At 45.7% G+C, this 22,331-nt stretch overlaps 1 protein-coding gene across 3 annotated transcripts in view; it reads left to right on the top strand.

Moving 5' to 3' along the window:
- LOC141161491 (carboxypeptidase O-like) overlaps nt 1-22,131 on the top strand; it is a 220,436-nt gene extending 198,305 nt beyond the window's left edge. For all 3 annotated transcript variants that reach the window (XM_073646332.1, XM_073646331.1, XM_073646333.1), the window contains one exon: nt 20,962-22,131. In XM_073646332.1, coding sequence (XP_073502433.1) covers nt 20,962-21,248 — 287 coding nt within the window. In that variant the 3' untranslated portion in view covers nt 21,249-22,131. The remainder of the gene's footprint in view (nt 1-20,961) is intronic.
- Nucleotides 22,132-22,331: the final 200 nt, after the last annotated feature.

Below are 22,331 nucleotides of genomic sequence, written 5' to 3'. Positions count from 1 at the left end.
CAATTGAAGCAGAAACCATCCAAAACCTGACAAATTCAATGGACGAGAGAGTTCAGAAGCTCCTTTCGAACAAGGGGTCCTATGTGAAAATGTAACATCACCTAGAATAAAGTTTTGAGTTGAAAACTGTTTGATTTCAGTTTCTAACAACCTGCTAATGCTTATAATTTCAAAAATGACCATTTTTTTGGTCTTTATTAAAATGAAAAGGTTGATCGAAAAGTTTGGGGGATCTAAGAGTGTGGCAACCCAGTAGTCATGATTACTTCGAATTCTGACAATATGAGGGTCATGCTGCAGGTAGTGCAGCAAGAAGGCACTTATGTGTCTTGCGCATCTCGGAGCCCCAAAATTATTTTCCGGGCTAGATGCAGCTAAAAATTATTTTTAATTTTAAATCTGGTGAAGCTTATTATAGATGGCCTAATAGGATCAGTGCTGCACACTGCTACAAAGCCCAAATTATTTTCCAGTCAAGATACAGATAAACATGATTAGTAATTTGAAAGCTTAAAACGGTTGGTAGGGTGATTTTAACCAATCATCAAGCTTTTACTCTCCCCAGGATGACACAGGGGTAGAAAAGTCGTTTCGGATCCATGATTTGTTCATCTTTATGAACGTGAGTCTGTCTACATTATCAGTGGAGAGACGCGTGCGCTTATCTATCAGCACACCACCAGCAGCGCTGAACACACGTTCAGACAGAACGCTGGCTGCGGGGCATGACAAGATCTCCAAGGCGTAAATGGCTAGCTCCGGCCATTTATCCAGATTGGAAGCCCAAAAAGAGCAAGGGTCCAGTGACACAGTCGTGGCTTCAATGTTTACTTGGAGATACTCCTGTACCATCGTCTCTAGGCGTTGACTATGTGTCAGACTTCTTGTCTCCTGTGGCCTTGCAAAGGATGGGCTAAAAAAGTGGTGAAATGATTCCGCAAAATTGATGTTACCAGCAGATACTGTGGTTCTGTTACGGTTTGAGTGCTGAACACTTGACGGTCCCACGGTTGGCAAGTTGGAACTGTGAGATTCACTACGTGCACCACTGGTATTTTGTGGAAAAGCACATGTAAGATTCTGCAACAGTCTCTGCTGATACTCCTGCATGCGTGCATCCCTTTCTATGGCAGGAATAATTTCTGCAAATTTACTTTTGTACCGGGGATCTAACAGTGTGGCAACCCAGTAGTCAGGATTATTTCTAATTCTCACAATTCGAGGGTCATGTTGCAGGTAGTGCAGCAAGAAGGCACTCATGTGTGTTGCGCATCCAGGAGCACCAAGTCCCTGTTGTGTTGGTGGCGAGGTAGCAATCATGCTTCCTTCCTCTGTCCTCTCCCCCCAACCTCGCACAACAGAAATGTGATCAAGGTCTCCCTCATCTGATGAGTCTTCCATCAGTTCGTCCTCCACTTCTTCCTGGGCTCCTGCACCTTCCTCACTAGTTTGACTGCTACCATGCGCCCTGGTAAAATCATCTCCCCCACCCTCACATGCCTGCCGCCTTGGTGCTGCCGACCGTCTGGACCTTGCAGATGTTAGCCCTTCCGCATACAACTCCTCCTCCTCTACTTCCTCCACCTCCTCTTGTGCCACCACCTGACTCCGAATTCTGTTTAACATGTGCTCCAGCATGTAAATCACCGGAATAGTCATGCTGATAATGGCATCGTCAGCACTAAACATCTTCGTCGCCATTTCAAAACTGTGCAGAAGGGTGCATAGGTCCCTGATCTGAGACCACTCCTCCAGCGTGATTTGCCCCACCTCTGAATCTCGTTGGCCCAGGCTATACGTCAGAACGTATTGCACCAGGGCTTGTCGGTGCTGCCACAGTCGCTGCAACATGTGCAGAGTTGAATTCCACCGGGTAGGCACATCGCATTTTAGCCGGTGAAGTGGCAGGCCCAACGACTTCTGTAGAGATGTAAGTCACTGAGCTGCGGGATGCGAACGGCGGAAGTGAGCACACAGCGACCGTGCCCTCTGCAGAAGGCCATCTAGTCTGGGATAGTGGGCTAAAAATTGCTGGACAACCAGGTTCAACACGTGAGCCATACAAGGCACGTGTGTGACATTGCCCCGGCGAAGGGCCGCACCCAGGTTTGCAGCATTGTCGCACACGGCCTTCCCTGGTTTCAGGTCCAGTGGAGACAACCATTCATGAAATTGGTTCTCCAGAGCTGACCACAACTCCTCAGCTGTGTGACTCACATTTCCCAGACATTTCAATGTAAAAACCGCCTGATGACGTTGAGCCCTACTGCCAGCATAGTAAGGAGGTGTGCAGGATCCCTTCTGCGCAGTTAGAAAGCTTGTGGCATGACCAGACAGCCTTTGGGTGCAGGTGGAAGACCGAGAGGAGGTTGAGGAGGCAGAAGCAGTGGAGGAAAAATGACATAAAGAGGATTGACGCACAACTCGTGGGGACGGCAAGACTTGGACAGCAGCCCCTTGTCCTGCTGTCACCATAGTTACCCAGTGCCCAGTCAGCGACATGTAACGCCCCTGTCCATGCCTACTCGTCCAAGTGTCTGTGGTGAAATGCACCCTGTCACACACAGAGTTTCTCAAAGAAGCGGTGATGTTGTGTGCGACATGCTGGTGGAGCGCAGGCACACCTTTCTTTGAGAAGTAGTGCCGACTGGGCATCTGGTACTGGGGCACTGCGACGGACATAAGGTCTCGAAAATCCTCTGTGTCCACCAGGCGGAAAGGCAGCATTTCTGTAGCCAAGAGCTTGCAGATGGTGAAATTCAACCTCTTAGCTTTCTCATGGCTAGGAGGAAATGGTCTTTTACTTGTCCACATCTGAGGGACCGAGGGCTGGCTATTGTGCTTAGACGGGGTTGATAAGGGTGTCCCCGGCAAACTGCCGGTCTGTGAGGAAGATGCAGGCGGACATGTTAGGTTGCCTTGATCCAAAGGTGGTGCTATCGATGTCGGACAGCGCTCAACACCAGCTGGTGTTACCACCTCCAAAGAAAATGATGACCTGCCAATCACGCTGGCTGTTGCGGGTAAAGAGGTGGCAGGTCTGCGCCCCAAAACAGGTGTGACTGCTGTCCCCCCAGTCACAGAGGATGAAGAGGCCGCGGATGCACAAGATATGGCAGACGGTGGTTGGCCCGGCTGGCTAGACCGCATTGTAGCACACTGAGCTTCCCACTGCAACTTATGCTTCATGTCCATGTGCCGGTTCATGCATGAAGTACTCAAACTATGTATTTTTTGGCCTCTACTTAGCTTTTGCTGACCAATGTTACAGATAACACGAGTTGGGTCATCTTTATCGATCTGAAAAAATGCCCAGGCTATGCAAGGCTTAGCACCCATGCGACCTGAAGAGCCACCACGACTTGTGGTGAGAGGCAGAGTTGTGTTTGAGGATGCAGTTGTTGACGTGCTTCCAGTACTACGTCTCTGTCCAGGAAGGCGCAACCTGACCTCGTCGTCACTAGCATCTTCCTCCACCTCCTCTGCTGACCTCATCTCTTGGCTGACTGTGGGTTGACAGTAAGTGGGATCTCCGACCTCATCATCATCACCCTGTGCGTTATCACACCCGTCGTCCTCAGAGCCAACCTGTTCCTGCCCTGACAAAAAACTAAAGTTGTCGCTCCAATCAGGTATTTGAGTCTTATCATCGTCTTCCTCATTGTCTCCACCAACAGGAGTTACAGTTTGGGAATGAGGGTCTACATTATGGTCAGAACCTTCTGCGTCTGGTCCTGGATCCGACTCATAAAGATTCTGGGCATCAGTGCAGATCATTTCCTCGTCTGGATTCACAGAAGCGCTGGAGTCGACCTCTGATTCCCAGGCTATAGTATGAGTAAACAGCTCTGCAGACTCAACCATCTGTTCTACCTTATACTCAGACGGGCAGCTGGAGATTTGGGAGCTGTGAGGAAGCAAGTGCGATTTGGGTGACACCTTTGAGGACTGGAGTATTTGTGATGTTGAAGTTGATGTGGAGGAGAGCCCACTTAAAGGAGCACTTGATATCCGTTGAAGCACCTGCTGTTTTTGTGCCTCATCTGGAATTTGTAGCGATTGGCGTGGCCGTAAGAAAGGGATCTTATCACATTGTCCGCTAAAAGAAGTAGACATTTTAGTTTGGCTGGAAGATGGTCTTTCTTCTGCAGATGTTACTGTTGCTTTAACACCTACCCCACGGACACAACCTTTTTTCCCCTTCCCAACACGCCTATTCCCCTTTCCACCAGCAGCAGGCCTTTTTCCACTCATTTTGGTGGTTAACTAATTCACAACTCTGGAGTTGTTTGCACAAAAAAACAATGGATGGTAACCGAGCAGAGCTGAGTGGCCAAACTGTGGTATTAGGCCAAAACTATTGGCTGGGTTAGATGCAGAAAAAAATTATTTTTAATTTGCAACCTGATGGAGGTCAGTATAGATGGACTAATAGACCAAGTCCCACACACCGCTAGAAGCCCAAATATTTTTTCAGAGCTAGATGCAGAAAATTTTTTTATTCAATTTGCAACCTGATGGAGGTCAGTATAGATGGACTAATAGACCAAGTCCCACACACTGCTAGAAGCCCAAATATTTTTTCAGAGCTAGATGCAGAAAAAAAATATTTTTAATTTGCAACCTGATGGAGGTCAGTATAGATGGACTAATAGACCAAGTCCCACACACCGCTAGAAGCCCAAATATTTTTTCAGAGCTAGATGCAGAAAAAAATTATTTTTAATTTGCAACCTGATGGAGGTCAGTATAGATGGACTAATAGACCAAGTCCCACACACCGCTAGAAGCCCAAATATTTTTTCAGAGCTAGATGCAGAAAAAAATTATTTTTAATTTGCAACCTGATGGAGGTCAGTATAGATGGACTAATAGACCAAGTCACACACACCGCTAGAAGCCCAAATATTTTTTCAGAGCTAGATGCAGAAAAATTTTTTATTCAATTTGCAACCTGATGGAGGTCAGTATAGATGGACTAATAGACCAAGTCCCACACACTGCTAGAAGCCCAAATATTTTTTCAGAGCTAGATGCAGAAAAAATTATTTTTAATTTGCAACCTGATGGAGGTCAGTATAGATTGACTAATAGAACAAGTCCCACACGCTGCTAGAAGCCCAAATATTTTTTCAGAGATAAATGAAGAAAAAAATTATTTTTAATTTGCAACCTGATGGAGGTCAGTATAGATGGACTAATAGACCAAGTCCCACACACTGCTAGAAGCCCAAATATTTTTTCAGAGCTAGATGCAGAAAAAAATTATTTTTAATTTGCAACCTGATGGAGGTCAGTATAGATGGACTAATAGACCAAGTCCCACACACTGCTAGAAGCCCAAATATTTTTTCAGAGCTAGATGCAGAAAAAAATTATATTCAGTTTGCAACCTGATGGAGGTCAGTATAGATGGACTAATAGAATGATGCTATGCCCAAAAGATTTTACTTCACTAGGTGCAGTAAAAAAATTGGTTTTCTATACACAGGTGGTATATCTTGCAACACAGATAGGCTACTCCACTGACTAACACACTCTGCAATAGGCCAAAAAGGATTAGCTTTGCTAGATTCAGCCAAATGCTGTGAAAAAAACTTGCACAGCACTGTCACAGACCTGCCTGGCAAAAACTGATAGGAACTGATGTAACCTAGTCCTGAAAAGGACTCCAATTACAATTAGTCTTTACTCCCACAATCTATCTATTTAAGAGCACAGACCTGCCTGATAAAAGTCGTAGGAAATGCTGTAACCTAGTCCTTAAAAGGACTGCAATCACAACTATTCCCTACTCCCAAGCGATCTGTATATTTGTGCGAAAATTGGCTTGAAATTAACAAGGTATAGCGCACACAGCAACAGCGGTGCCGTCTAACACGCAGCTGCAGCAGTGAGAAAATGGTGGCGACGGGGAAAATGGCTTGGTCTTATAGGGCAAGGACATGTGACATACACTGCCAATCACACATGCCCTTGCTTGTGTGAAAAAAAGCACTTCGCTCCGTGTGTGCGCTGCTGATAGGCTGACAGATTGCACCTCCCCACTGCAAATGCGGGAAAGAGAAAAAAAAATGGAGATCTTCATTGTTCCTGCAGAGATCCATCCCCTGCCCCTCCCCCCGCCCCGCTGTACACTCAAACTGCGTATTAACATTAATTTTCATCATTACTGAGAAAAAATCCAGTTATGATTTTGGTGCACGAACAGTTATCGAACATAACCTCGAACAGCCGAATTTTTCTCAAATTGTTCGTGTTCGCCGACCGGCTCGAACACCGCCCAAAACAGCTCGAATTTGAGATTGGCGAACAGTTCGAGTAGAACAACGCTCATCTCTATTAAGGACTTCAAATGGACCGATGAACCGAGGACCCAACTTATAGGAGGGTATTTTGAGCCAAACATGTTTGGAGGAGAGCCAAACCTTGTCTCCCGGACGGAATTGAGGCGGATCCAGATGTCTCTTGTCAGCATGTCTCTTTATCCGCTCGGAGGACTGAAGAAGTGCGGACCTAGTACTCTCCCAAATGGTGGAAAATTTGCTGACCAGAGACTCCGCGGCAGGGTTGTCCACAGAAGCGGAGACGGGAAACGGAATGCGGGGATGTTGTCCATAGACTATAAAGAACGGAGACTTGGAAGATGATTCGCTCTCATGGTTGTTGTAGGAGAATTCGGCCCATGGCAATAGATCCACCCAATCAGTATGGTGAGCGTTAACAAAGTGCCGGAGGTAGCTGGTAAGGATCTGGTTGATCCGCTCCACTTGACCATTGGACTGTGGATGATAAGCGGAGGAGAAATCCAGGGTGACATCCAGCAGCTTACACGTAGCTCGCCAGAAACGAGAGGTGAACTGAACCCCTCGATCCGACACGATGTGGAGGGGTAGGCCATGGAGATGGAAGATGTGGAGGAAGAAGTCCTTAGCTAGCACTGATGCAGACGGGAGACCAGGCAGGGGAATGAACTGAGCCATTTTAGAAAAGCGGTCGGCGACCACCCAAATGACTGTTCAACCGGCAGAGACAGGGAGATCTGTGATAAAGTCCATAGCCATGTGTTGCCACGGACCATCAGGTACGGGAAGAGGCAGGAGATGACCGGCTGGTAGATGTCTGGGAACTTTGCTGGGGGCACAGGACGAACAGGCTGAGATGAAGTCTACCACATCCTTGCGCAGGGTAGGCCACCAGTAATGCCGGGTAATGAGCAGAAAGGTCTTCTTTTGGACAGCATGGCCGGCTAGTTTAGATGAATGACCCCAGCGAAGAACCTTCACACGATCTGGTACTGCTACAAACGTCTTAACGGGTGGAAGACGAGTCAGATCCAAGGGGGCCAAATTCATCACTTTGGAGGGGTCGATGATGTGCATAGGCACCTCCTCTAGATCAGAGGATAGGAAGGATCGGGACAAGGCGTCGGCTTTGACTTTCTTGTCCGCCGGGCGGAAGTGTAGGACGAAGTTGAAGCGGGCGAAGAACAAAGACCACCGGGCCTGGCGCGGGTTGAGTCTTTGGGCATTCTGGAGATATGCCAGGTTTTTGTGATCCGTATAGATGATCACCGGGTATAGAGCCCCTTCAAGCAGGTAACGCCACTCCTCCAGCGCCAATTTAACGGCTAACAGTTTTCGGTCTCCTATGGAGTAGTTGCGCTCCGAGGAAGAGAAGAGTTTGGAGAAGAAGCCGCAGGTTACCATTTTCCCGGTAGAAGACTTTTGGGTGAGCACCGCTCCGGCTCCAGAGGAGGAAGCATCAACTTCCAGGTAAAACTGTTTGCTGCAATCCGGACGGTGCAGCACTGGGGCCGAGGAGAAGGCTTGCTTTAAGGAAAGGAAGGCCTTATCAGCTTCGGGTGACCATTTCTTGGGATTTGCTCCCTTACGGGTGAGCGCAGATATGGGAGCAGTCCGACAAGAGAAGGGCAGGATGAAGAGACGATAGTAATTGGCGAAGCCCAGGAATCGCTGAATCGCCTTCAACCCCTCCGGACGGGGCCACTTTAGGACAGCAGAGAGTTTCTCGGGATTCATTCGCAAGCCTGTCTGGGAGATAACATAGCCCAGGAATGGAGGAGAGATCTGCTCGAAGAGGCACTTCTTCTATTTTGCATAGAGGTGATTCTGCCTGAGCCTAAGCAGGACCTGACGAACATCCCTCCGGTGTGTGGGAAGATCCGGAGAGAAGATCAAGATATCGTCCAGGTACACCACCACGCAGGAGGAAAGAAGATCACGGAAGATGTCATTGACCAATTCTTGGAAGACGGCGGGAGCATTGCAGAGGCCGAAGGGCATCACACGGTATTCGTAGTGACCGTCCCGGGTATTGAATGCCGTCTTCCACTTGTCTCCTTGACGGATCCGGACCAGGTTATAGTCTCCACGAAGATCCAGCTTGGAAAAGATCCGAGCGCCCTTAAGGCGGTCAAACAACTCGGAGATGAGCGGCAGGGGGTATTTATTTTTGACCATGATCTGATTGAGTCCTCTATAATCAATACAGGGGCGTAGCGAACCATCCTTCTTTTAGACAAAGAAGAATCCGGCTCCAGCCGGGGAGGTAGATTTCCGGATGAATCCCCTAGCCAGATTTTCCTCAATGTACTCAGACATGGCCCGGGTTTCAGTCGCCGACAACGGATAAATACGCCCACGGGGTGGAGTGGCGCCAGGTACCAGGTCGATCGTGCAATCATATGGCCTATGAGGTGGCAGTGTCTCTGCTTCCTTTTTATCGAAGACATCCGCGTAGGGCCAGTAAGGAGCCGGTAGACCGAGTAAATTAGCTGGGGTAGGTGGAGGAAGAGTCGAGCGAACTGGAATCAGGCAGGTCCTATGGCAGTCCTGCCCCCACCGGAGTACCTCTCCGGATTGCCAGTTCAGCACGGGTTCATGTGTCTGGAGCCAGGGTAGACCTAGCAATAGGGAGTGAGAGAGTCCGGACAGCACATGGAAGGAGATTTTCTCCGAGTGCAGCATTCCCACCTGCAGGGTTAGGGGCTCAGTGACGAGCCGGATGGTCACCGGAAGGAGTCTTCCATGCACGGAGGGGACGGACAATGGTTCAGCCAGAGGTTTGGTGGGAATTCGGTATCTCTCTACCAGGGACTGGGAAATGAGGTTTCCAGCAGCTCCAGAATCCAGATGAGCAATTTCAAAGAGACTGTTCTCTCCCCAGGAGATAGAGACAAAGTCAGGGATGGAGAGGGCTTACTTTTGCCTAGGACGACCTCTCTGAGCGGTCCTAGACACTGAAGTTTCCCGGCCTCTCCCTGCAGGAACGGATCAGGTTCTATTTACTGCCACAATAGAAACAGCTCCCCTCGGCTCGACGTGACTCTTGGCGAGATTTGACCATCTTGGTCTGGTCGATCTGCATGGGTTCGGAAGAGTGCGCCCGAGGAGTGACTGGTTGAGAGGCGGGTGTCTGGAAAGTAGAAGCAAGGCGGAGGAATTTTCTCTCCCGGGTGGTCTCTTTGGTGCGTTCTTGGAACCGGATGTCAATCCGGGTAGCGAGTGAGACCAGGTCATCCAGGGTGGTAGGAATGTCCCGGCCGGCTAGCTCATCCTTAATCCGGCGGGAAAGTCCCTCCCAGAAGATGGACACCAGAGCCTCGTTATCCCAGGCCAGCTCAGAAGCGAGGGTACGGAACCGTATGGCATATTGGCCCACGGTGAGACTCTCTTGGCGGAGACGTAGCAGAGAGGAGGCTGAAGAGGATTTTCGTCCTGGTTCATCGAAGACTTTCCAGAAAGCAACGAGGAAAGATGATAGGTCGGACACCAGGGTATCCCCTCTCTCCCACAGGGGATTTAGCCATGCCAGTGCTCACCAGTGAGATGGGACATGATGAATGCCACCTTGGCCCCGTCGGAGATGAACTGATGTGCCAAGAGTTCAAAGTGCAGGGTGCACTGGTTTATGAAACCCCGAGCTAAGGCGGGATTGCCAGCAAAGCGTGGAGGTGCCGAGAGCCGGGGTCCATAGCCGGACGCCATAATAGGACTAGGTTGTGGTGCCGCGGAAGTAGGCGCTGCCTGACCAGAGAAGGACACAGGCGGATCGGATAATGCACCTAGGCGAGAGTTAACAGACCGCAGGTAGGACAGGACCGACTCCTGTTGAGCTCTCTGACGTAAGACCTCCTGGTGCAGGTCAAAGATTGCGGGGGTCTGGAGGCCACCAGGTTCCATGGCCCGAGCAAACTGTTACAGAGCCGGGTGGTGGAACCTCTGTGCCGCGATGCAAGGAGGGACTCAGAGGGGCGTGACTAAGTATCAACTCAGACCGACCCTGGTCGTACGGCGGCTAATGACTCCGTGACCAGGAAGGGACCGAGCAGAGGGACCAGGTGTTACTCTGGGGACTACCTTGTAAGAGAGCAGGTGGCTCCCACAGGTAAGCAGACTAGGACTGACCGGTATAGCGGATGGACACAACAGGCAGTCAGAAGTCTCTGGATAGTTGACGGGTGGTCACGGCACGTGACGGCAGAGTAGGTTGAAGTCTCTAGGTAACAGACAGGTGGTCACGGCAAGTGACAATAGGAGCCTCCAGGTAGGCTACGGCAAGTGACGGCCAAGCAGGCCGAAGTCTCTAGGTTAGCAGGCAGGTGGTCACGGCAAGTGACCGCAGGAGCCTCCAGGTAGGCTATCAGGTAACAGGCAGGTAACAGGCGAGTGCTCCCAGGTGAGCGGGCTAGCAGGCACGGCAGGTAGCTGGCAGGTAATTGGCAGGTGCTTCCTGATAAGCAGGCAGACTTGCCCATAGACAGACTGGCGGGTAGAACGGAAGGCAGACTGTCGGGCTGGAGAGTAGTCAGACTGGCGGACTGGAACAGTAGTCAGGCTGGCAACTGGACCTGAGGGCTGAAGCAGAGGTAAGTATACTGTGCATCAACTTTTGCTCGGGCATCTCCATTTTGGAGGAGGTGCCTTATATATGGGAGGACCCTCGGCTATTGGCCGGGGACTCCTTAGGACGGTGCGCGGCCCCTTTTTAAGAGAGAGAGGGAGCGCGCGCGCCCTAAGCACAGTGCCCGGGAAGCTGTGCGCGCCGGCAGCAGCAGGAAGAGGAGGGCAGGAGGACAACGCGCGGGGAGCGGGGAGGTGAGAAGGACAGCGTCTCTGCCTGGTAGGGGGCAGAGACGCTGATGCTACAGCAACTCCGCAAGAGAAATTGACATGCTGCAGTCCTGCCTCATGTCAGTGTCCACGGGTAATCCGCAGCCTCAGATGCACGCATAGTGGACATGGGATTTCTAGAAATACCATCCACTATGCTGTAACATCTGGCCGCTGCGGGTGTGACTCTGCATAAATACGCAATGTCAAACCCGCAGCATTTCCTGATCGTGGGCACGTACCCAAACTTACCCGTAGCATATCAATTTCTGTAGCAGGGACGCTAGTCTGCAGAATTAAACCAATTGAAATATCATTACATGCGGTGGATCTGCATGTACTGATAAAACAAGTGCAGCCTTAGGAGTAATGGGATTAGGGTTAATGGGATTAGATGTTGCTGACACCAAGCCCTAGTTTTAGTAATGAAGAGGTGTCAGCCAGACACCCTCCTTACTAAACATGTAAGTAAAGAGTTAACCCCTTTACCCCCGAAGGTGGATTGCACATTAATGACCAGGCCAATTTTTACAATTCTGACCACTGTCACTTTATGAGGTAGTAACTCTGGAACGCTTCAATGGATCCCACTGATTCTGAGAATGTTTTTGTGACATGTTGTACTTCATGACAGTGGTAATATTTCTTTGATATGACTTGCGTTACTTTATTACAAAATCGGAAATTTGGCGAAAGTTTTTAAAATTTTGAATTTTAATGCCGTTAAATCAGAGAAATATGTCACACAAAATAGTTAAGAAATAACATTTCCCATTTGTCTACTTGTTGGAAACAAATTTTTTTTTTTGTTAGGAAGGTATAAGGGTTAAGTTGACCAGCGATTTCTCATTTTTCCAATAAAATTTACAAAACCATTTTTAAGGGACCAGATCACATTTGAAGTGACTTTGAGGGGCCTTTATGACAGAAAATACTCAAAAGTAACACCATTCTAAAAACTGCACCCCTCAAGGTGCTCAAAACCACATTCAAGAAGGAAGCCATGTCACATTTGGGGAGCCCCTGATGTGCCTAAACAGTGGAAACCCCCACAAGTGACACCTTTTTGGAAACTAGACCCCTCAGGGAACTTATCTAGATGTGTGGTGAGCACCTTGAACCCCCAGGTGCTTCACAGAAATTTATAAGATTGGGCTGTAAAAATAAAATGTTTACATTTTTCCCACAAAAGTGTTTTTTTAACCCTCAATTTCGCATTTTCATAAGGGTAACAGGAGAAATTGCACCAATTGTTGTGCAATTTCTTCTGAGTAATCTGATACTCCATATGTGGGGAAAAACTACTGTTTGGGCGCACGGCAGGATTCGGAAGGGAAGAAGCACCATTTGAGTTCTTAAATTAAAAATTTGCTTGAATAATTAACGGACGCAATGCCCCGTTTGGGGAGCCCCTTATGTGCCTAAACAGTGGAAACTGCCCACAAGTGACCCCGTTTTGGAAACTGGATCCAAGGAACTTAGCTAGATGTGTGGTGAGCACCCTGAACCCCCTAGTGCTTCACAGAAATTTATAATGTGGAGCCCTGAAAATAAAAAAAAATCTAATTTTTTCCACAAAAATTATATTTAACCCCAAATTTTTTATTTTCACAAGGGTAAGAGGAGAAAATGGACCCCAAAAACTGTTGTGCAATTTTTCCTGAGTACGCCGATACTCCATATGTGGAGAAACAACACTGTTTGGGTGCACGGCAGGGTTCAGAAGGGAAGGAGCACTGTGTGACTTTTTAAACGCAAAATTGGCTGGAATCGAGAGCGGACGCCATGTCGCGTTTGCAGAGTCCCTGATGTGCCTAAACAGTGGAAACCCCCCACAAAAGATACCATTTTTGAAACCACACACCTCAATCATTTTATCAAGGAGTAAAGTGAATATTTTTAACCCAGAGGTACAACACAGTATTTGATAACATTGGGTCATCATATTGAATATGTTTTCATTAATCTTGAGCGCAAGTGCTTGTTATTTGAGTTTGCATCGGGTACTCGGGTATGCACCAAGTATCGCGGGTGCTCGAGTGACATGGTCGAGTCCCCACCCCGCATGTTTCACGGTTGTTAGACACCCAAAAAAAACATGCGAGAATTGCTTGTGTATGGCAAGCAATCCCCACGTGTTTTTTTTGGCTTTATGACAGCCCCAAAATATGCAACGTGGACTCGACCATGTCACTCGAGCACCCACGATACTTGGTGCATACCCGAGCACCCAATGCAAACTCAAATAGCAAGCACTTGAGCTTAACACTAGTCGCTATGTCATCATTTTTTTTTCGTTTGAAAAAATCCCAACCCTAACACAACCCTAACTCTAACACAACCCTACCCTAACCCTATTCCTAACCCTAACACAACCCTAACTCTAACACAACACTATTCTGAGGGATCCATTCACTATAATGAGGCAGCTGAGTTACTCTGGACTCTGTCTGGCCTCTGTTTAGTGGTGTCCTTTTTTGGCCGACGGCACTTTTATGGATGTATAATAAGAAGATGGACACCGTGGCATCACAGGCCAGACGGCGTCCACTGTGCCTCCATCTGCCTCATTACAGGGTATCTTCCGCCGGGGGTTCCGTCTGAAACATGTATTTTAGAGACTTACATGGAAACCCCGGTGTAAGCTCTCAGCGCAGAGCGCAGGGTTAATGTGAGCTGAGCCTTACTGCGATCTTTGGGAGGCAGAATGAACAAATCAGCAGCTGGTGAAGAAATGGTTTTATTTATTTTTTATGCTGTTCCTCATGTGGTGTAAGTGATTGGATGACTTTATTCTTCGGGTTGGTGCGATTACAGCGATACCAGATTTATATCGGGTTGTTATGTTTGGCAGCTGTCACACACTAAAAAAACCCCTTTTTTTTGCAAAGACTAGTTTTTGCATAGCTATATTTTGAGAGCTATAATTTTACCATGTTTCTGCCGACAGAGTCATGTGAGGGTTTGTTTTTTGCGGGACAAGTTGACGTTTTTCTTGGTACCATTTTCGGGCACGTGACATTTTTTGATCGCTTTCCATTCCAATTTTTGGAAGGCAGAATAAACAAAAAACAACAATTCAGAAATTGTTTTTTTTTTTTTTCATGCCATTCCACGTGTGGTAAAATTGATAAGTCAGCTTTATTCTTTGGGTCAGTACGTTTACAGTGATAATACATTTATATAATTTTTTTTATGTTTTGGCGCTTTTACACAATAAAAACTATTTTATAGAAAAAAACTATTTTTTTGCATCGCTTTATTCTGAGAGCTATAACTTTTTTATTTTTCGGCTGATGGAGCTGTATGGTGGCTTGTTTTTTTGCAAGACAAGATGACGTTTTCAGCGGTATAATTTTTATTTACATTTGTCTTTTTGATCGTGTTTTATTCCACTTTTCGTTTGGCAGTATGATGATAAAGCACAGTTTTTTGCTTTGTTTCTTATTTATTTCTTTTACCGTGTTCACTAAAGAGGTTAACTAGTGGGACAGTTTTATAGGTCAGGTCATTCTGGATGTGGTGATACCAAATATATGTACTTTTATTGATAGTCTTTTTTTCATAATAATATTTATTTATGGGTACAAAATATATAAATATATATACACACGTGGTCAAAATTGTTGGTACCCCTCATTTAATGAAAGAAAAAAACACAATGGTCATAGAAATAACTTGAATTTGACAAAAGTAATAATAAATTAAAAATCTATGAAAATGAAAAAATGAAAGTCAGACATTGCTTTTCAACCCTGCTTCCACAGAATTTAAAAAAAAATTAAACTCCTGAAATAGGCCTGGACAGAAATGATGGTACTCTTAACTTAATATTTTGTTGAATAACCTTTTGAGGCACTTGCTGCAATCAAACGATTCCTGTAACTGTCAATGAGACTTCTGCACCTCTCGACAGGTATTTTGGCCCACTCCTCATGAGCAAACTGCTTCAGTTGTCTCGTGTTTGAAGGTTGCCTTTTCCAGACGGCATGTTTCAGCTCTTTCCAAAGATGCTCAATAGGATTTAGGTCAGGGCTCATAGAAGGCCACTTCAGAATAGTCCAATGTTTTCCTCTTAGCCATTCCTGGGTGTTTTTAGCTGTGTGTTTTGGCTCATTATCCTGTTGCAAGACCCATGACCTGCGACTGAGACTAAGCTTTCTGACACTGGGCAGCACATTTCTCTCTAAAATCCCTTGATGGTCTTGAGATTTCATTGTACCCTGCACAGATTCAAGACACCCTGTGCCAGATGCAGCAAAGCAGCCCCAGAACATAACAGAGCCTCCTCCATGTTTCACAGTAGGGACAGTGTTCTTTTCTTGATATGCTTTATTTTTCCGTCTGTGAACATAGAGCTGATATGCCTTGCCAAAAACTTCCATTTTTGTCTCATTTGTCCATAGGACATTCTCCCAGAAGCTTTGTGGCTTGTCAGCATGTAGTTTGGCAAATTCCAGTCTGGCTTTTGTAGGATTTTTTTCAACAATGGTGTTCTCCTTGGTCGTCTCCCATGAAGTCCACTTTGGATCAAACAAAGGCGGATGGTGCGATCTGACACTGATGTTCCTTGAGCTTGAGTTCACCTTTAATCTCTTTAGAAGTTATCCTGGGCTCTTTTATTACCATTTGTATTATCCGTCTCTTTGATTTGTCATCAAGTTTCCTCCTGCGGCCACTTCCAGGGAGGTTGGCTACACTCCCATGGATCTTAAATTTCTGAATAATATGTGCAACTGTAGTCAAAGGAACATCAAGCTGCTTGGAGATAGTCTTATAACCTTTACCTTTAACATACACTACAGTTCAAAAGTTTTGGGTCATTTAGAAATTTCATTATTTTTTTAAAGAAAAGCACATTTTTTTTCAATGAAGCTAACATTAAATGAATCAGAAATACACTCTACACATTGTTTATGTGGTAAATGACTATTCTAGCTCAAACGTCTTGTTTTTATTGCAATATCTACATAGGTGTATAGAGGCCCATTTCCAACAACTACCACTGCAGTGTTTTAATGGTACATTGTGTTTGCTAACTGTGTAAGAAGGCTAATGGATGTTTAGAAAACCCTAGAAAACCCTTGCACAAGTATGTTAGCCCAGCTGAAAACGGTTTGGCTAATTTGAGAAGCTATAAAATTGACCTTCATTTGAGCTAGTTGAGAATCTGGAGCATTACATTTGTTTGTTCTATGAAACTCTCAAAATGGCCAGAAAAAGAGAACTTTATAATAATAATAATCTTTATTTATATAGCACCAACATATTCCGCAGCGCTTAACAATTCACAGGTTCATATACAACAGTCATAAGTAACATAGCTAAAGATAATACAATAATTACAGCAAAAATAATGGCGATACTGCTGGTAAGAGCTTAGAATCTACAATGAGGTAGGGGTGACACCAAGTTCAATGGCTTATTTACAAGGATGGTCCAGCCATCTTGAGGGGATGAGGGATAGATAAAGGCTGCATGAGCTCATCACCAGCCAGTATTTGTGGTGTTTTTTCGTTCGGTGGAGAGTTATGTGTGGAGAAATAAGGGATGGGCTATAAGACGATAAAAGGACTTCGATTAGGGAAGGTGATAGGCTGCCCTAAACAGGTGTGTTTTTAGGGAGCGCCTAAAACTGTGTAAATTGTGGTTCATCCTAATTTCTTGAGGTAGAGCATTCCAAAGAATAGTTGCAGCTCGGGAGAAATCTTGAAGCCGGGATTGGGAGGTACGGATTAGTGTGGATGTTAGTCGAAAGTCGCTTGCGGAGAAAAGAGAGCGGGTAGGCCGATAAACAGAAATGAGGGAAGAGATGTAGGGGGGTGCCACACTGTGGAGAGCTTTGTGGGTGAGAACAAGCTATTTAAATTGGATCCTATAATTCATGGGCAGCCAGTGCAATGACTGGCACAGAGCGGAGAAGTCTGAGTAATGGTTAGCCAAATAGATGACCCTGGCTGCATCATTAAGGATGGACTGGAGGGGGGAAAGTCGAGTGAGGGGGAGGCCAATTAATAGAGAGTTACAGTAGTCAAGTTGGGAATGGATCAGGGCGACGGTGAGGGTTTTTGTTGTTTCCAAGGTGAGAAAGGGGCGGTCTCTAGAGATGTTCTTCAGGTGCAAGTGACAAGAGCGGGCAAGAGATTTTATGTGGAAGGTGAAGGAGAGATTGGTGTCAAACACAACGCCCAGACAGCGTGCCTGCATGCTCGGCATTATTGTGGTGCTACACACGGAGAGAGAGATGTTAGATTTCGAGAGGTGAGTAGATGGCGGGAGCAGAAGAAGATCAGTTTTGGAAAGGTTGAGTTTCAGGTAGAGAGCGGACATTATGTTAGAAACTGCGGCCAGACAGTCACTGGTGTTCTGTAGTACAGCGGGGGTAAGGTCAGGGGATGAGGTGTATAGTTGTGTCATCAGCATAAAGATGGTACTGAAAACCAAATTTGCTGATGGTCTGTCCAATTGGGGCTGTGTAGAGAGAGAAGAGAAGAGGGCCAAGGACTGAACCCTGAGGAACCCTAATAGTGAGAGGAAGAGGGGAAGAAGTGGAGCCAGCGAATGATACACTGAAAGAGCAGTCAGATAGGTAGGAGGAGAACCAGGAGAAAGCAGTGTCCTTTATGCCGATTGAGTGGAGCATAGAGAGTAGGAGGTGGTGGTCAATGGTGTCAAAAGCTGCAGAGAGGTCAAGAAGAATGAGCAGAGAGTGGTCACCATTACGTTTTGCTGTCAGAAGGTCATTGGTTACTTCGATGAGTGCAGTTTCTGTAGAATGTAGGGGGCAGAAGCCAGACTGTGATGGGTCTAGAAGAGAGTGAGTGGAGAGGTAACTGGTAAGGCGGGAGTAGACCAGGCGCTCCAAGAGTTTAGAGATGAAGGGAAGATTGGAGACTGGTCTGTAGTTGTTTGTGCAGGAAGGGTCAAGAGAGGGCTTTTTTTAATAATGGAGTAATGATATAGTGTTTGAAGGAGGAGGGGAAGATACCAGAAGAGAGGGAGAGGTTAAAGATTTTAGTTAGGTGAGTAGTGACGACTGAAGATGTGAAACTTTCATGTGAAAGTCGACAGTCTATTTTAGTTCTTAGAAATGAAGGCTATTCCATGCGAGAAGTTGCCAAGAAACCGAAGATTTCCTACAGCGGTGTGACCTACTCCCTTCAGAGGAGAGCACAAACAGGCTCTAACCAGAGTAGAAAGAGAAATGGGAGGCCCCGCTGCACAACTGAGCAAAAAGACAAGTACATTAGAGTCTCTAGTTTGAGAAATCAATGCCTCACAGCTCCTCAACTGGCAGCTTCATTAAATAGTACATTCAAAACACCAGTGTCAACGTCTACAGTGAAGAGGCGACTCTGGGATGCTGGCCTTCAGGGCAAAGTGGCAAAGAAAAAGCCATATCTGAGACTGGCTAATAAAGGGAAAAGATTAATATGGGCAAAAGAACGCAGACATTGGACAGAGGAAGATTGGAAAAAAGTTTTATGGACAGATGAATCAAAGTTTGAGGTGTTTTGGATCACACAGAAGAACATTTGTGAGACGCAGGACAACTGAAAAGATGCTGGAAGAATGCCTGATGCCATCTGTCAAGCATGGTGGAGGTAATGTGATGGTCTTGGGTTGCTTTGGTGCTGGTAAAGTGGGAGATTTGTACAAGGTAAATGAGATTTTGAATAAGGAAGGCTATCACTCCATTTTGCAACGCCATGCCATGCGCTGTGGACAGCACTTGATTGGAGCCAATTTCATCCTAGAACAGAACAATGACCCAAAGCACACCTCCAACTTATGCATGAACTATTTAGGGAAGAAGCAGGCAGCTGGTATTCTATCTGTAATGGAGTGGCCAGCGCAGTCACCTGATCTCAACCCCATTGAGCTGTTGTGGGAGCAGCTTGACCGTATGATACCCAAAAAGTGCCCATCAAGCCAATCCAACTTGTGGGAGGGGTTTCAGGAATCATGGGGTGAAATTTCTTAAAATTACCTCAGCAAATTAACAGCTAGAATGCCAAAGGTCTGCAATGCTGTAATTGACGAAAGCAAAGTTTGAAGGAGAAAATTATTCTTTCAAATAAAAATCATTATTTCTAACCTTGTCAATGTCTATATTTTCTAATCATTTTGCAACTCATTTGATAAATAAAAGTATGAGTTTTCATGGAAAGCACAAAATTGTCTGGGTGACCCCAAACTTTTGAACGGTAGTGTACCTGTCTATAATTTTCTTTCTAATCTCCTGAGACAACTCTTTCCTTTGCTTCCTCTGGTCCATGTTGAGTGTGGTACACACCATGTCACCAAACAAACAGCACAGTGAGTATCTGTAGCCCTGTATACAGGCCCACTGACTTATTACAAGATTGTAGACACCTGTGATGCTAATTAGTGGACACAGTTTGATTTAATATGTCCCTTTTGTCACATTATTTTCAGGGGTACCATCATTTCTGTCCAGGTCTATTTCATGAGTTTTTAGTTTTTTAAAAAATTCTGTAGAAGCAGGGTTGAAAAGCAATGACTGACTTTCATTTGTTCATTTCCATAGATCTTTAATTTATTATTATTTTTGTCAGATTCAAGTTATTTCTGTGACCATTGTGGGTTTTTCTTTCATTAAACAAGAGGTACCAACAATTTTGACCATGTGTATGTATGTATGTATGTATGTATATATATATATATATATTTATTTATTTATTTTTTCTGTTTACTTTTTTACTTAGCCCCACTATGGCACTTTCACTTTCTGTAGTCTGATCGCAGTTATAATGTATAGCAGTACAGGATCACTGCTATACATATAACCTGTCAGTGCTGCAGACACAAGTTACTTTCTTCATACACTACGCATGATCAAAGTAACTTGCTGGTGCCTGGTGACCCGGATGTCGTCATGACAACATCGGGTCACTATGGCAACGATCGAGAACCTGCGCTGACGGCGCAGGGTCTCTTATCCAAGAGCAGAGGGGCTTCCGTCCCTCTGCTCGCTCGCTAAATGTTGTGATCGCACTGATCGCAGTATTTAGGGGGTTAAAGTGCTGGGAGCAGTGCGGGCAACACTCCTGGTACTGAGTGCCGGGTGTCAGCTGATTCTGACAGCGGTGACCGGGCTGTGTGTGCGCGATCACATGTCGTAATAGTACGTACCTGGTCCATAAGTACCAGGGCACAGGGACGTACTATTACTGACTATGTCAGAAAGGGGTTAAATAAGCACCCACACTGAGAATAAAACACTTTATTTGAAATAAAACAGACACATTTTTTAATCATTTAAATTAGCCCAATATACTCACCCCAGGTCCGACGGTAATCCAAGGGTTAAAGCAATGTCCCACGTTTCTTTTTTTTCAGATATCATTATTTAACTCCAAAAAGCAATCATTGCTGTACAAAAATCCATAGAAAATGCATAAAAAACGCATAAAAAAGGCATCAAAATCGCAGCAAAGCACGCATTTTTGCAGCAGAGTTTTTGCTGCCAAGAGATGCAGAAACCTTGCAGAAATATCTGCAATGAAATACTGAATGTGCACACAGCCTTATAGAGACCTTCAACTTAGTGGCCATACTTTATATTGGGAAAACCTAGTGACAGATTCCTTTAAATGGAAATGACCTGCAATTGGAAGCAAAATAAATATGATAAAATAGAGATTTACAAGCGATGAAAATATGGAAACTCCTAAGTACCTATTCCATGCTCCCTAGTTGCAGACATTCAAGAAGCCACAGACAAGATTGAGCTCTGTCATCTTATCCTGGACCTTCGTTGTGTCTCCTAAATTTCTTATTCCTATTTCCTCCTTTCTTCCAGATTATAATTCAGGATCCTCTGTAGATTTTGCAGTTGACAATAACATTTCATATGCGTATACATTTGAATTAAGAGATGATGGTGAATTTGGATTTGAACTACCAGAAGACGAGATAAAACCTACTTGTGAAGAAACATTGACCGCTATGATGACCTTGTTTGAATACTTGGATGAGAAATATCTGGAGCCACTTGACTGCGATGACAGTGCAGTTGCTGTTGGTCCACTGTGGCTAAATATACTCTTAGCAATTTCTATCTGCTTATTCTATGCCATCCCTTTTTAATTACATGTATATAGTTCTCATATTCTTTCTTTGTGTTATCTGTCTGCTATGTTAAATGATAAATAGCTCAAGAGAATCCATGATTCTTTAAAAAAAGCAAACAGAATTATATATATCTAATATATATAATATATAATATATATAATCGTCTTATCCCATCTGTCTGTCTGTCCTTCTGTCCAGGAAATTCCGCGTCGCTGATTGGTCCGGCTGCGGCCAATCAGCGACGAAGGATTTCAGAAAAAGATGGCGGCCGTTAGCGGCTCATCTGCCGCACGGAGGTCAGCGGCGATGCAGCTGGGAGATGACCGGCGCTAGCCGCTGACCTCCATGCGGCTACTATTGGGAGATCAGCGGCTAGGGCCACTGATCTCCCGACGGCAAGTGTGAAGGGAGGACTGGTGAGCGGCGCCGCCGGTCCGGATACTTCTACTGCGAGCAGCCAGTCATCTCCAGGCTGCTCGCAGCGGAAGTACCCGCACAGGCAGCGCCGCTCCCCGGTCCTCACTAATACAATGCGATGATTGGTCGCGTCCGCGACCAGTCAGCAATTTTGGCGCCAAATTTAGACACCGCTCTGCTGATTGCGCCCGGTCGGCCGCATACATATTCTAGAGTACCCGATGCGTTAGAATCGGGCCACCAGCTAGTATATATATATATATATATATATATATATATATATATACACATTGTTTAGTAACCGGATGCTCCTCAACAATCAGTTACAGCTTTGCTATATTTTCCAGTGACGTCTTATTTTGAGTCTGTTTATAGTTAACTCATTTTCTAATATAAAAAATTATGCATAGATTTCTGAAATTATTTTCTTTTTACTTTCAAACTATCCTATTCTTTAAATTAAATATTATTGCAAAGAAAAGAGTAATTGTCTACTATAATTGTCAACTCCTGACAGGACCAAATAACCTCAAAATCTCATGTACCATCAATTTCTCACTCTAAGGGCACATACCCATCACCAGTGGCGTACCGCCAATAGCGGTAGACCACACCACTGCTATGGGCCCGTGAGCCGAGAGGGCCCTGAAGCAGCGGGGGAACGAGGAGGATAGGTGAGTA

Source organism: Phyllobates terribilis, unplaced genomic scaffold (assembly GCF_046119375.1).
Source record: "Phyllobates terribilis strain yellow unplaced genomic scaffold, ASM4611937v1 Scaffold_9__5_contigs__length_417890890, whole genome shotgun sequence".
Lineage (NCBI taxonomy): Eukaryota > Metazoa > Chordata > Amphibia > Anura > Dendrobatidae > Phyllobates > Phyllobates terribilis.
The sequence above is the reverse complement of the archived record's forward strand: the minus strand, read 5'-3'. Positions and strand labels throughout refer to the sequence as shown.